The 15710-nt window shown below is 39.4% G+C and overlaps 1 protein-coding gene and 1 long non-coding RNA gene across 2 annotated transcripts in view; one reads left to right on the forward strand and one right to left on the reverse strand.

The window, feature by feature from the left end:
- The window catches only part of LOC306660556, a 1243860-nt gene that overhangs the window by 985490 nt on the left and 242660 nt on the right, over positions 1-15710 (reverse strand). The window lies entirely within an intron of this gene.
- On the forward strand, positions 578-3978 carry LOC306659919 (EF-hand calcium-binding domain-containing protein 14-like). Its single transcript, XM_079137879.1, is given in 3 exon segments — positions 578-1065; positions 1068-1309; positions 1313-3978. Coding segments are annotated over 3 exon segments (1479 nt in total). The 5' UTR covers positions 578-872; the 3' UTR covers positions 2357-3978.

The raw sequence follows: 15710 nt of genomic DNA on the forward strand, positions 1-15710 counted from the left end.
CCGCCGCCGTCGCTACCAGCGCATTGGGAGCAGCCGCGGCCGGAGCCGGAACGAAGGCTGAAGTCGCGGCTGGACTGGGAGCGGCGAGTGTGAGTTGCCCAAGTCGCCCGTGTCGCAACACCTCAAACTCAGCCGGAGCGCTTCAGGCGGGCTGAGCGACGATCACCCCCTCAGCACCGCGCCCCCGAGGCCCAGACAGCAGGGCTGGGGTCTCCCAGGCACCGGACTACCTGCTGTCCCACCAGGCCCTCCGACCCGGACTCCCTTCAAACTCAGGAAGGAGGCCAGAGAACGGTGATCATCCTAAACCCCCTCTGGCTAGGCGCCCGGGCAGTGTTCCGGGTTGTAATGCGGCTGGCAAACCTCCCTCCTGCTGCCACCTCTCTAACCAGCGAGTTCCCACCGTCTTGCTGTGCATCGCCTCTTCCCCTCCCTTTTCAAGAACAAGTCCTGTCCCAGATGTTCAAAATACCTATTCTGTGTGTCTTTCCCCAGCTCCTGGAGCACACTTAGAAATATTGCCTATTTACCAGGGCTGAGAATCTCCCATTCTTTACTTAGCTTTTCTCCCTTTGCCACCTTTCCACTCTCTTAACCTGCACTTCACGACCCGAGCTTTATCCATTTGGATCACCAGCACCTTGGCCATCTCTATGTGACTTCCCCACCCATTTGAGTTCCAGTATCCTCTGGGCTCCATTCTCCAGCCCCCAGCGGATCTGGTCAGTCCCGCCCCTGGGTGGGAGTGACCAGGGGGCTCTGGCCCAGGATTTCCCACCCTGGAAGGTAGCTCCAAAGCAGCAAGAGAATTGGGCGTCGGGTAAGAACCTGGCAGCTCAGGAGTGGGTGCTCCACCCACCCCACACAAGAAGATGAAAAAGCGCAAAGAGCTTAATGCATTGATCGGTTTGTCTGGGGACAGCCGTAGAAAGAAGCCCAAGAAAGGCTCAAGCAGCCACCGCCTGCTTCGCACTGAGCCTCCTGACTCGGACTCCGATTCCAACTCAGAGGAGGAAGAGGAATTCGGTGTTGTTGGAAATCGCTCTCGCTTTGTCAAGGGAGACTTTTAGGATGCTGCAAGATCTGTTATCCTCTCTGTGCTTTTGTCATCCTCGCGGCCTGTGTCGTTGCCTGTGTTGGCTTGGTGTGGATGCAAGTTGCTCTGAAGGAGGATCTAGATACCCTCAAAGAAAGATTTAGAACAATGGAATCTAATCAGAAAAGCTCATTCCAAGAAATCCCCAAACTTAATGAAGAACTACTCAACGAACAGAAACAACTTGAGAAGATTGAATCTGGAGAGCTGGGCTAGAGCGATGTCTGCCTCAACATCACAGAAATGAATAAGCAGATTTCTCTGTTGATTTCTGCAGTAAACCACCTTAAAGCCAATGTTAAGTCAGCTGCAGACTTAATTAGCCTGCCTACCACTGTAGAGGGACTTCAGAAAAGTGTAGCTTTCATTGGCAATACTTTAAACAGTGTCCATCTAGCTGTGGAGGCAATACAGAAAACTGTGGATGAACACAAGGAAACCATGGAATTGCTGCAAAGTGAAATGAAGCAGCAGTTCTCAAAGGGGACCAATGGAAGCAACCAAATTATTCCATCACCTTCAGCTACATCAGAACCTGAAAATAAAGCCCACAGTGAGAATTTGAAACGGGACATCCTGTACCTTCATAACTCTTTAGAGGAGGTAAACAGTGCCCTAGTGGCATACCAGAAACAGAGTGATCTTAAACTCGAGGGGATGAATGAAACACTCAGTCATCTCACTCAGAGAATCAACCTAGAAAGCAATGTGGTTACTCTGAGTGAAGTAGAAAACACAGCAAACCTGACCTCCAGTATGATAAGTAATAGAGCTGCCATTCTGAAAAGAGAGTCTTTGGATCAAGCTACCAACAGTACTGATACCATAAAAGCCCAAAACATAAAGAAGGAAGATAGTCCACATTCTCAGGTATCCAAGCTACGAGAGAAACTGCAGCTGATTAGTGCTCTCACAAACAAACCTGAGAGCAACAGGGCTCCAGAGACTGCAGACAAAGAACAAGTACAGAGTTTCACATCAAAGCCATCAGCATCGCCAAAATTTTCACAGTTTCTTGGAGACCAAATTGAGAAAGCTGCCCAACTAAGGCCTATCTCCCTACCAGGAATTTCTAGCATTGAAGATCTTCAGGATTTATTCCACAAGACTGGCCAGGATGTGGATGGGAAGCTGACCTACCAGGAAATCTGGAACTCCCTAGGTTCTACCTTGTCAGAACCAGAGAGCTTGAGAGCATTTGATTCCAATGGAGATGGAAGATACTCCTTCCTGGAGCTAAGAGTAGCTTTAGGTGTCTAGCCTCATCAGACATATTTTAGGAATGGATGTATACCTGGACTACCTAAAATCTACTTACATAACAAAACAACCCTTTTACACATCAGCCCTCTAGTCCTCCAAACTATTGTAGCAGACACATTGCCACCTTCTAACTTGTTTGAAAAGCTATATAAAAGTTATTTTTTTAAAAAAGAAAACCATTTTACTTATAATCTGATGTTCAGAAATCTATGATTTCCTGAAACCAGTAACATCTTACATTTTAAAATTGCCAGGAAAAGAAATAATAAAGCCCTCTTTTTTTCTCCTTCCTTTTTTTTGAGGGAAGGAGACCTTATATTTTAAAACTGGAAAATGTATATAGAGAGAATAAACCACCTTTTATATTTCATATAAATTTGCCTTAAAGAGCTGCACTCTATAGAGACTCAGAAAATGTCTTATCTTTAAAAGATAGGCCTTTTCTGTTTGTAAATATTTAAAATGAAAGAAAATTTGTGCATATTGTGTAGAAAGTAGAAAGAATGATTTTGAGCAGGATGTGAACAGATGAACTTATTTAAAAATCACTTATCTGATCTGGGTAGCAGCTGAAACTATGTTCACATATACTTAACTCATCCCTCAAAGGCCGAGGTGCCATGGGGTTTAGCCTGCAGACAGGGGCATTGATTCAGGGACTGGATGCTGTGGGAACAGTGCCAACTCCAGGGTTAAGAAAGTTGTATTCTGAGTGTTTATTCCTATTCCCTCAGTGAATCACAACCTGTGAACCAGAGAAGTCTTTTTGGGGATTTTTCTCATTTTTAATCCTCTTTAGGGTTTATGAGCATAAAAAGTTATCCAGGGGGAAGCTACATTTTCCCTCAAGTGAGTTAGATTATCTTCCCCAACCCACCTACCACAAGTCTTATCTTAAGGCTGTAACTAGTTCCTGCCTTCAGTACCATCTCCATTCCTGAATGGCATAATGCAAGTTCCTAGTCACTGACTCAGACTAGCCACCCAGAGCATTAGAAGAAAGGGGTACATCTACTTTTAACACAAGAAACTTGAGATTTTACCTGGGAGCTAACCAAAAACACTGATAGATTTCTTGGTGAGATGACTAAGGCCAAAAAGTTGTAAAATGAAATGTGTGAAATCATAGTTTCCTTACAGAGATCAGCTCAGAAGTAGATAGAGGCTTTCTGTCCAGAAGATGCCAAACTAGCTGGCACTACAGCAGGAGCCTTCATATGATGGTAGCAAGTGCAATACTTCTCCCTTATGTGGACCTGGCACAGCAGGTCTCTGGACTGGAAGGAATAGTACCTCCATGTCACCTGTATGTTGAGTTACACTTGCTCTGTTGTTCCCAGAAGCAATCTTTGGGCAACACAAAAGGAAAACTTACTTGTACAAAACTTAACTTTGCTGAAGCCAAGTCAGGGAGAAACTAGAGAAGCTCTCATGGCACCGACTTCTCTAGTAGAGTTCATTTCATTTAATTGTCCAAGTTGACCTGTGAGCCAATGCAATCCAGTACCCTTAAACGTGTAAAGGTTGGTTTTTTTCTTTACATAACACTCAGCTTGGTGTTGGCTAACCTTAAATTTTTTTCTAGAAGTATTAAAATTCAGTTAAAGCAAGACAATGTCTTTTCTAAAAAAAATAAATAAATAAATAAGATTTAAATTCTGGGCTAGGTGCTTTATGTACATTATCTCATTTAAACTCCACAGCAACCTTCAAACAAATGTTACTAATTTAAAACACTGTTTTATCTTGGAAAACTATTATATGTTTATTATACTGACACTGCCATTTGGCATTATTATAAGACCTACACTATGAATAAATATAATTTAATGTCAAATTAATAAAAGAACAACCTTAGTGAAAAATTTTGACAAATATTTATCACCTTAGACAAGTATATATCACCTTAATTAATGACTTTAATACTCACTAGCATGGTAGTATACTGAAGTAGCTATCAAAATTTTTTTAAAGTTATGAATTTAAACTAACTTCTTCTATTCTTCTATTGTGGTAAGAATACTTAACATGAGATCTACTGTTTGTTATATTTTGAATGCTTGTGTTCTCCCCAAATTCATATAGTGAAATCCTAACTTTGCAAAGTGAAGTACTAAGTGGTAGGAATTTTGGGAGGTGAATAGGTCATGAAGTCAGAGCCCTCATGAAAGTGATTACTACCCTTTTAAAATAGGCCCAAGAGAGCCTGTTGGTCCTTCCTGTATGTGGGAATGCAGAAAAGTGCCTTCTGTGAACTAGGAAATGATTGCCCACCAAACACTGAACCTACCGGCATCTTGATCTTGAACTTCCTAGTCTTCAGAATCATAAGAAATAAATTTCTGTTGTTCTGAAGCCACCTATGAGATTTTAAGAGTTTGAATGGGCTGAGATACCTTCTTAACAAAGTTTTAAGTGCAAAATCCAGTATTGTTAACTATAGGTTAATGTTGCACAGCATGCCTCTAGAGTTTATTCTTATATATTCTCTACCCATTGAACAATTTTCCATTTCTCCCTAAGCCTGGCAACCACCATTCTGTTCCTTGTTTCTGAGTTTGACTGTGTGAGAAATTTTATATAAGTGAAATTATGCAATATTTGTCATCATGTACCTGGCTAATTTCATTTGGCATAATGTCTTTCGGGTGTATTCATGTTGTAGCATATGACAGGATTTCCCTTGTTTTTTAAGGAAGAGTAATATTCCATGACTTTTTATACCACATTTTCTTTATCCATTCTTCTATCAGTGGGCATACAGGCTATTTTCATATCTTGGCTACTATGGATAATGCTTCAATGAACATGGACTTAAAAATAGAACTACCATGTGATGTGGCAATATCACTCTGGATATATACCCCCAAAAATGGAAACTAGGATCTTAAAAACATACTACAACTGAGGCAAAAGAGGACAGGTATCTCATAAAGTCACATAGCTAAGAAAGGGAAGAGTTAGAATTCAGCCCCAGATCTGACTCTAGCATATAAAACATTAATTAATGTTTTAGAAATAAGTAACATACATAATTTTTATCATTTTTTAAAACAATGTCTATATAATTGCAGTTTGCCTCATGACAGTATGAAATGCTATAAAATACATTTTTATAGTCTGTTGTAGCATCAAGGATAAAAAAGAGATACAGATTAGGTAGATGATATCACATACACACACACACATCTACAAACATATTAGGTAAATCTCATTATACTAGCAAAATTGTCTGCCCATCTGGAAGAAAATGTTGACCACTTATTGCATATCAAATTCAAAATTAGATTCTAGATGATTTAAAGTATAAAATATTAAGAAATAAAAATCAAGAAAATGTTTTCAAAACTAAGAGGTTAGGGAGAACTTTTATAAACCACGGGACAGAGCAAACCGAAGTACTATGTGAGCAATTTTAGTTCATTTATTCAACAATATGAATTGGATGCTTACTTGTGCCAGGCACTCTTCCAGATAGTAGGAATCTAGTGTGACTAAAATAGACAATAGCATCTATTTATGGAATTTATATTCCACTGGGACAAAGACAGATAATAAATAAAATAACCCAGAAAAATGTGAAATGGTGCTTACTAGTAAAGAAAACAAAAAGCAAGAAATAGAGAAGGGATAATCAATTTTAATCAAGATAGGCAAAATATCACTGCAATGGGACATTTTATAGAGACCTAAACAGGGTGAAGGATTGTGTCATCCTGATATCTGGAGAAAGATCACTCTTGAGTCAGAAGAGCTGCTCAAAAAGTAGCCTTCAGGTGGAAGCATGAATCACACATCGGGGACCAGAATGAACAGCACTAACAAGGGAGATGAGCTGCTGCTGTATTTTAATGGCTTACAGCTAGATAGTAGTTCACATGGACCTATTTTATTAATCAAAGTTCTGAGGCCTTCAAACAACTTTTGGCAGGACTGCTGCCCAATTGAAGACTTGAGGGTTTTCTACATATTCTAAGACCTTCTCAAGTAGTTAGGTACAAAGAGAAAAAAAGTTAACCATCATAGTATTACATCCAAGGAAGCTGAACTGGAAGATACACACACTCAACCAGGGACACTAAGGCAGAATTAGTGAAGATCATTGGTCATTTTTAATGTTTAAGGGCAGTGGATCTGTATCATCTCAGAGTCATATCTCCAAAGCTTTACCTTAGCTTTTCATAGGCTAGGTCTCTAACTCAGAGAAAAATCACAGTAAAATTCTATAATTCCATAGGGAACCCCAAAATCAAAACCACTCAATTCTATAAACTAATAGCATGGTTTAGTTTAAACAAAGGTATTTTTTTCCTTCCCTTGCCATTGCCCCAACACGTGGACACACACACACACACACACACACACACACACACACACACTTTCCAACTTCATAACTACTGGAGTAATGGAAAAACAGAGCAGTTCTCATATGAACAGCCATACTCAGGAGAAGAGGTCACACTGCAATGATGAGGGCATTCCAGGCTGAGTGCCAGAATAGTCCAGGGTGGGCAAAGTAAGGCCAATGTCAGGCTATAGTCAGGAGGGAGATCAGTGTGTGGCATAGAGACACCTTCCTGAAGCAAGTGCATGGGAGATAAAAGTGCTGTGGATCAGGATCTCTCCGGGGTCCCCATGCCCCTGCCTGCTGGTTTTGATGAAGGATTCTATGGAATGGCCAGAAATTCTCAGGAGACTGTAATATAGACATAGAAAGATGACAAGGAGAAGGCCACCTATCCTGGAAATTGTAATGGAATATTATTACAGGCCATAGGAGAGAAGAGTTCCACTGACCATTCAGAGGAGAAAAAAAAAAAAAAAAAAAACAAGATCCAGGGTAGTTTATAATTTCCTACCTAGGTCAACCTAATGTGTGAGGTCCCTTCCACCCCATTCAGGGCTATAAAAAACTCTGGAAGGGTTATAGCTGGAAATATTTTCATCAGGTCTTATGTAAGCTTCCTGTAGGGGTAACAGAAGGGGGCTCCCTGGGAAACATCTCCAGGATGTCCTTTATGCCAAGTCCATTTCTGTTATAGGACAAAGAAGAAAGAGATAGCGCTCCTACACCATACCTTCCTTAGTGTATTAGTCCATTTCTGTTGCTATAAGAAAATACCTGAAGCTGGCTAATATTTAAAGAAAGAGGTTCATTTAGATCAGAATTCAGGAGGATCAAGAACATGGGGGCTCTGAGGCTGTGTTTCTCTTTTTATAATAATACATTCTTGTGGGAACAAACCTGGGTCCCACAAGAACAACATTCATCACTTCCACAGGCAGAAACCCAATGACCTAATAGGTTCCCACTAATCTCCACTTCCCACTGGTTCTACCTCCTCACCACCACCAACACTGAAGACCACACCAGCATGCAGCTCAAGGACCCTGGGGGACAACCACATAAAACCCACAGCATTTTGTTTCAAAAAATTACTTCAGAATGAGTAAGAAAATGAGAAAAAGAGAGCAAAAAAAAAAAAAGAAAAGAAAAAAGAAATGATATTGAGAACTAGCAAGTCGCAAGTACAGTTGACCAAATTTGAGGAAACTTTTAGTTTTGCTGCCAGCCTTACACTCCAAAGACCTCCACTGACCCTTGATGGGGGAGCAATCACAATTATGTGACTTGCAATCACAATTAATTCTGTTTCAGGTCTGTCACTTTTTTTATTATTATTTTTTATTTATCTTTTAATTTTTTACAGACTGCATTTTGATTCATTATACACAAATGGGCTACATCATTTCGTTTCTATGGTTGTGCACGATGTAGATTCACACCATTCGTGTAATCACACATGTACATAGGGCAATGATGTCTGTCTCACTCCACCATTTTTCATACCCCCCCCCCCACCATTTCCTTCACTTTTCAAAGTAGAGTAAAGAGAATTTTTCAACGCCATTTTTTTTTTTTTTTGGACAGGAAAATGATCAAACTTTAGGAACTTTACACATTTATCAATTATGTTATCTAAATAATATCAATTAAAGATATCACTATATGTCCTATCAAAACAAATCAATCTAATTTGGAAACATTTTCTTTGCAAACATTTCATTTTTTTTTTTTTTAATCTTTTGCAAATTTACTCCTCTGAGCAGCTTCCCTTAGCCCTAGGAGAAAGTCAATATGCTATTTGTTCTTTACCTAAAACATCAAGAATCAATCCTGTACATGCTATAGTAGAACACTTACAGCATTCAGAGTTGTAACATTTTTTTTTTTTCTACATGCCACACGAGCTTCTATCTCTCTCTTTTTTGATTTGGATGGATAAATTTCAGTCCGAATCTGATGTATAAGCAGGGGCATGTGCTCCAACCCTTGGGAGTTTTGTAGTTACTGAAATAAAAAAGAGATTCTTAGCAAAAAGACACTTGGGGAAGTTTTATTTATTGCATAAACTTGAAAATATTAAGACAGGAAATGTTCAGATTCAAATGTGACTCCGAGAGGTACATTTGTACTTAAAGAAAATTGAGATTATGGAAATGATTGTCTAGTGCTCTCCGCTGCTATGACACTCAATTTGAGAAAGGTCACTGAATAACAGATTCTGATACTACATTGTTTAGGGGCTTAGTTCATCCCTTGTAGTCCAAGATTTGCCACACTGCCACAACCAAGTTCTTCACAGTGCTTTGCAGGTTCCAGTTTAGGTAAGCTTTACATGTTAGAGGCAAACAAAAGTAGTGAGAGTTACTCTACTTGGAATGGAGAAAAAATAAAAAGCACAAAAGCAAAGCTGTTAGGCACATTTCTTCCCAATTAGAGCCAATGGTAGGTTTTCTACAGTATCTCCTGTTTACAAACAAGCAAAGCTGCAAACAAAGAACTGCTAAAGCTCAGCAGGATCAGGGAAGTCACAGAGGAGCTGCAGAGGAGGTGGATATGTGCAGGGGCTTTTGTCCATCTGTTTGCATTCCTTTAGCAAAGCAAGTCACACCGGCAAGGCTAGACTGAGAGGGAGGCCACGCCAAAGCCACATGGTAAGGTAAAGGACATAGGGACAGGGAAGTATGGGGGAACCCAGGTGCTTTGCATTGTTGTATTTCAGTTCTGGAATATTCGTCTGGTTATTTTCATAAATTTAATTTCTTTATGATGTTTTCCATCTTGGCACATTCACTTCCTTTTGTGGGGGGTACTGGGGAATGAACTCAGGGGCACTTGACCACTGAGCCACATCTCCAGCCCTAATTTTTTGTATTTTATTTAGAAATAAGTTCTCACTGAGTTGCTTAACAGCCTCACTTTTGCTGAGACTAGCTTTGAACTCCTTCTACTTCAGCCTCCTGAGCCTCTGAGATTACAGGTGTGTACCACCATGCCCGGCTACATTCACTGTTATTTTAAAGTTTGAATCTATTAACTCCATCTTCTGGATCAACTCTCTACCTCTGTTTTAATTATCTATTTTCTGCCTCTGATTTTCTTTTTCTCTTGGTCTTACATCTTTAAGCATCTTGTGTTTTGTCAGTTTATTTATTCATTTGATGCTTGGCATTATGTTTGAAGAAATGTCAACACCTTAGAGAGCATTGTCTTCTTGAATGACTGTGTTAATCACCTGGCAGGCAGTTATATTAAGGGAAGATCATATAATACTGTGAGGCTTTGAGCTGGTTTCAGTCTTTCTAATCCCTCATATAATTCTTATTTTCCCTTACTCTTATAGTATTATCTTTCTGGAAGCACAACTTGGAGTGATCATCAAACTTTAGAGTCCTGAATTCTAATTTTTACTTTTCCAGAACTTGTGAGTTTACTAACAGTTCAACTGGATTTTCTGGCTTTTGTCACTCAGCATAATTCCTTTGAGACCCATCAAAGAGGTTGTGTGTATCATTGATTATTCCTTTTCACTGTTGAGTAATATTCCATGTTATGAATTTATCAGTGTGTTTAACCATTCATGTATTGCAGGACTGTTCAACTACTCCCAATATTAGGCTATTATGGATAAAGCTGCCATGAACACTTGTGCAAAATTTTTTGCAAGGATATAAATTTTTACTTCCCTAGTATAAATGTTCTGGAAAACAATGATTAGATTTATGCATAATTATGGTCAATGCATATTCAATTTCATAAGAAACTGCCAAACTGTTTTCCATAATGACTGTGCCATTTTAAATTTCTGTCAGCAATGTATGAATAATTTGGCGTTTCTCATTCTCATCAACATTTGGTGTTATCACATTTTTTTTAAAATTCTAGTCATTATAATATATATAAAATGACATTTTATTATGGTTTTACTTTGGATTTCCTTAACAATTGTTGAACATCATTTTGTGTGCTTCTTCAGGGAAATGCCTATTCATTCCTTTTGCCAACTGCCAATTTGATTTATTTTTATCTTTTTGTTTGATACTTCTTCATGTATTCCAAATGGAAGTCCTTTGCCAGATATGTGAATTAAAATTATTTTTTCACTCTCCATAGCTCATTTTTTCATCAATTTCATCAGGTTTTAGTTTTATGATGACATAGAGTTTTCACTCCTAGGTAATTTCACAACAAAGTATGTGTGAAATAGAATTTATTTATATGTTCGGTAGGGAACATACACAAGAACATCTAAATCAATACTGTTTGTAACAGCAGATATCTGGAAATAATACAAATGTCCACTGATGAAAATGAATGAATAAGTACTAGTACATTCACAGAAAGAAATATCATAAGACAGTCCAAATGAATGCCCAATCATATGGTTAAATCTTAGAAATATAATATTAGGCCAGGCATAGTGAAGTAGGACTGTAGCCCCAGCAATTTGGGGGTCTGAGGTGAGAGGATCACATGTTTGAGGCCAGTCTTGGCAACTTAGCGAGACCCTGTCTCAAAAATTAAAAATAAAAATATAAAGGGATGAAAATGTAGCTAAGTGGTGAGATGCCCTGAGTTAAATCTCCAGTACTGCAAAAAAAAAAAAAAAAAAAAATATATATATATATGTACGTACACATACATGTATGTGTGTGTGTGTGCGCACATGCACCTATATAATAGTTAGAAAAAGCAGAAGATTGTCTAGTGCCTTATATGTTTTGTATAAAGTTAAAAACAATTAACATATGAAACTATGTTTTGGGGAAAATAAAAAAACAACAAAATTACCTAAAACAAAAGAAGGGGATGCTAGCTTTCCGTCTCTGACAAATACCCAAGATAAAGAATTTATAAGGAGGAAAAGGTTTTTTGGCTCATGGTTTCAGAGGTTCACAGCCACTTGGCCCTGTTGCCTTGGGCCTGTTGCAGCACAGCACATCACGGTAGGGGTAGGTGGCAGAGGAGGCCTATTCACTTCACAGCAGCTGGAAAGCAAGTAGTGACAGAAAGGGGCCAGGGTCCCAATATCCCCTTCAGGGACATGCCCCCACTTACCTAACTTCCTTTCATTAGGCCCTACACACAAGATTTAAAAACTTACCAGTAGTGCCACAGTCTGACAAGCAAGTCTTTAATGCAGGGGCCTTTGAGGGAAAATTAAGCATTCTGCGCCTGGTCCCCCAAAGCTCACATCCACGTCTCAGTGTAAAAAGCAGTCAGTTCATCTCCAAGAGTTCCCACAGTCTTAACTATTCCAGCATTGCCATAAAGTCCAAGTCCAAAGACGCCTGTGAAACTCAAGGCAAACACTTAGCTATGAGCCCTTGTAAACAATAAACAAAAAATTACATACTTCCAAAATGACATAGTGCAGAGTTAAGCGTTACCATTCTAATAAGGAAGAGTGGAACATAGAAAGGAAGGCTCAGACCAAAGTAACACCAAAAACCAGCAGAAAAAAATTTAAATACTGTCTAGCATTTGGGGCATGAGCTAACATGGTATGAGCTCCAAAGGGTTTGGACACCTCTTCCACAGATGTGCTGGTTTTAGCCGACATGACTGGTCTCTTGGGCTTACTGTTCTTGCTCCTGCAGCTCTGCTCAGCAGGAATTCCATATTCCTTGCATCCCTTCCTTCCTGGGATCTCCACTGCAGCTTCTGCAACACTCCTATAGCTTTACACATCACCATGTCAGAAACCGCTAGCAGGTCTCTGACCCTGCCATCCATGGCCTGGCATCCAAGCTTTCCCTTGAAATCTTGGTGAAAACCTCCATGACCCCATAACTCTTGCATTCTGCATTCCTGCAAAACCAGCATCATAAAATGACACCAAGGTCGGCCACTGGCATGAACTCTACTGGAACCCACAGCTGTAGCATCCTCTGAGCATCTCTGTGGTTGAACAGGGGGAAATGTATCCTGGGAGAACAAGGCCCCTGGTTGCACTGTGTGAACAGGATGCCCTGAGTTGTTCTCTCAAAGGAAAATCTTTAAAAGGAGCTTACACTTTCATACCTTTCAGCTTGTGATAGACAAGGCTTTGCCAATTCCTGAGATGGCCTCAAGGCATCTTTCCTATTATCCCATTAAAAAAAGACTTGGTTTCTTTTTAATGACAATAATCTCTTCAGAAAGTGCAACCCTACTGGCTGGAAATTTTAATACACTTACATGTGCTTATTTTCTGACCAAACTGAAATTTTTCCAAATTTATCTGCTTAGTCAATTCTTACTGTAAATCTGGCTAAAAGCAGGTAGCAGTGCCCAGGCCACCAATGGAATATTGTGCTGCCTTGAAAGTTCCTTTTTCAAATAAAGTAGTCCATCACCTTTAAACTAGGCCTCATTCAAAGTCCGAGAGTGTGGACAAAAGGTAAACTTGTTTTGTGCCAAAATTTAACATGAGAAGCTTCTAGTCAAATTCTCAAGAGTACTTATTTCCATGTGAAACTTCATGAATATAACCTTTACTGTCTGAATTTCTTCTAGAATTCTGTTCTTCTTTGGTCTATACCATAATCTCCATTAAACTTTACCTACAATATTCCAGGTGTTCTCCAGTTTGCATCTCAGAACTTTTCCAAATTCCTCCCACAAACTAATTCTAAAACCTTCTAAGTTAGAGTCACAGGAATAACTCCACTCCTTGGTACCAATTTTTTGTTAGCTTTCTGTTACTGTGACAAATACCTGAGATAACAACTTATAAGAATGAAAGGCTTACTTTTGTTCATGTTTTCAGAGGTTCCTGTCCATGATCACTTGACCCTGTTGCTTTGGGTCTGGGGTCATAGGACATCATGGCCGAAGCACATGGTGAGAAGGCCTGTTCACCTCGTGATGAGGGGGAAGCAAAATGAGAAAGGAAGGGCCCAGGATTTCAATACCCTCTTCAAGGGGTCACCCCGAATTACCTAACTTCCTTCCATTAGACTCTACTTTCCAAAGTTTCTACCTACCTCCAAATAATGCCACAGACTGGGAACCAGGCCTTCAACACATTGGCCTTTGGTGAGCACTTAAGATCCAAACCACACCACAGAGGATGATTGACATAGGAGTTAGTATGGTGATTACTTTTAGTAGGAAGAGAAGGTTTTAGATTGTAGGGGGCCTTAAAGTTAAATGTAAAACACTATCAGGTTGTGTGTTAGTCCATATTTTAGAGTTAGACTTTTTAGCAATGCTGGGACAGTTAAGATTCGGGGACCCTTGGAGGTGGACTGAATACTTTTTTTTTTTTTTTTTTTTTTTTTTTTATTGTAAACAAATGGGATACATGTTGTTTCTCTGTTTGAACATGGCGTAAAGGCATCCCATTTGTGTAATCATAAATTTACATAGAGCAATGTTGTTTGATTCATTCTGTTATTTTTTCCCTTCCCCCCACCCCTCCCACCCCTCTTTACCCTCTATACAGTAGTTCCTTCCTCCATACTTGCCCCCCTCCCTAACCCTAACTCTAACCCTTCCCTCCCCCCCATTATGTGTCATCCTCCACTTATTAGCGATATCATTCATCCTTTGGCTTTTTGAGATTGGCTTATCTCACTTAGCATGATATTCTCCAATTTCATCCATTTGCCTGCAAATGTCATAATTTTATCATTCTTTATGGCTGAGTAATATTCCATAGTATATATATACCACAGTTTCTTTATCCACTCATCAATTGAAGGGCATCTAGGTTGGTTCCACAGTCTGGCTATTGTGAATTGAGCAGCTATGAACATTGATGTGGCTGTATTTCTGTAGTATGCAGATTTTAAGTCCTTTGGGTATAGGCCAAGGAGTGGGATAGCTGGGTCAAATGGTGGTTCCATTCCAAGTTTTCTAAGGAATCTCCACACTGCTTTCCATAGTGGCTGCACTAATTTGCAGCCCCACCAGCAGTGTATGAGTAGACTTCCTTAACAGGACTCCCATAGCACAAGAAATAAAAGCTAGAATCAACCACTGGGATAGATTCAAACTAAAAAGCTTTCTCTCAGCAAAGGAAACTATCAGCATTTCGAAGAAAGAGCCTACAGAGTGGGAGAATATCTTTGCCAATCATACTTCAGGTAGAGCACTAATCTCCAGAATCTATAAAGAACTCAAAAAAACTCTACTCCAAGAATTCAAATAGTCCAGTCAACAAATGGACTGAATACTTTTTACATTGTGAAATTGAGATGGACGTTCTGGGAGCCAGGGGAGGAATGCTATGATTGAGATCTTAAATGTCCCTCCAAGACCCAGGCTTGGTTGCACTTTTAGAGCAGGGTGGACTCCGGGTGGTGAAGCCTGGTGGAAGGAAGTTAGGTCACTGGGGACATGATAAGGCTATGGGCTTCTGGTGGGGTGCCAAGTGTCAAAGGCAAGAAGCAAACTGCTCACAGCAGGATCCAGGATGTAGAGCTAGACTGAGGCTTGAGTTCCACGATCCCCTTTGAGGGCATACCCCATAACATAAGGGACTCCTACTAGGCCCATCTCTCAGATTCCACCCCTTCCCAATAATGCCACCACAGGAACCAGACCTTAATAACTTCACCTTAGGGAAACACAAATTCAAACCATAACACAGGTAAAAAGGTTTGTGTAGTAGATTTCACAGAAACTTCTTACTTTAATGAATATGCAGTCCATCAATCAAACAAATACATAATCAAATAAACTAGCATATACAGTTAAATGTGTCATATAAAAGTGACACATTTGAAAAAAAAATTTAAAGGAAAGGGAAAGAGCAAATGTATTTGATATATGCATTACTTCACTTGTATTAAGAAAGTAGTCAATGGCATAGATATCCAATGGCTTAGAAATTGAACTAGAAATTTATCTGAAGAAATAATCTGAAAAATAATCATGTGTTCAAGATTAATTTTGCATGAATATTCATAGAATCCTTGTTTATAATTTAATGTCTATGAAAAAGAAATATAGGTATAAAATATGCAGTCATTAAAATTATAACAAGTGACTACACATAAACAAGTAAATACTACATTA

This window comes from Sciurus vulgaris (genome assembly GCF_902686455.1).
Source record: "Sciurus vulgaris genome assembly, chromosome: 4".
Classification (NCBI taxonomy): domain Eukaryota; kingdom Metazoa; phylum Chordata; class Mammalia; order Rodentia; family Sciuridae; genus Sciurus; species Sciurus vulgaris.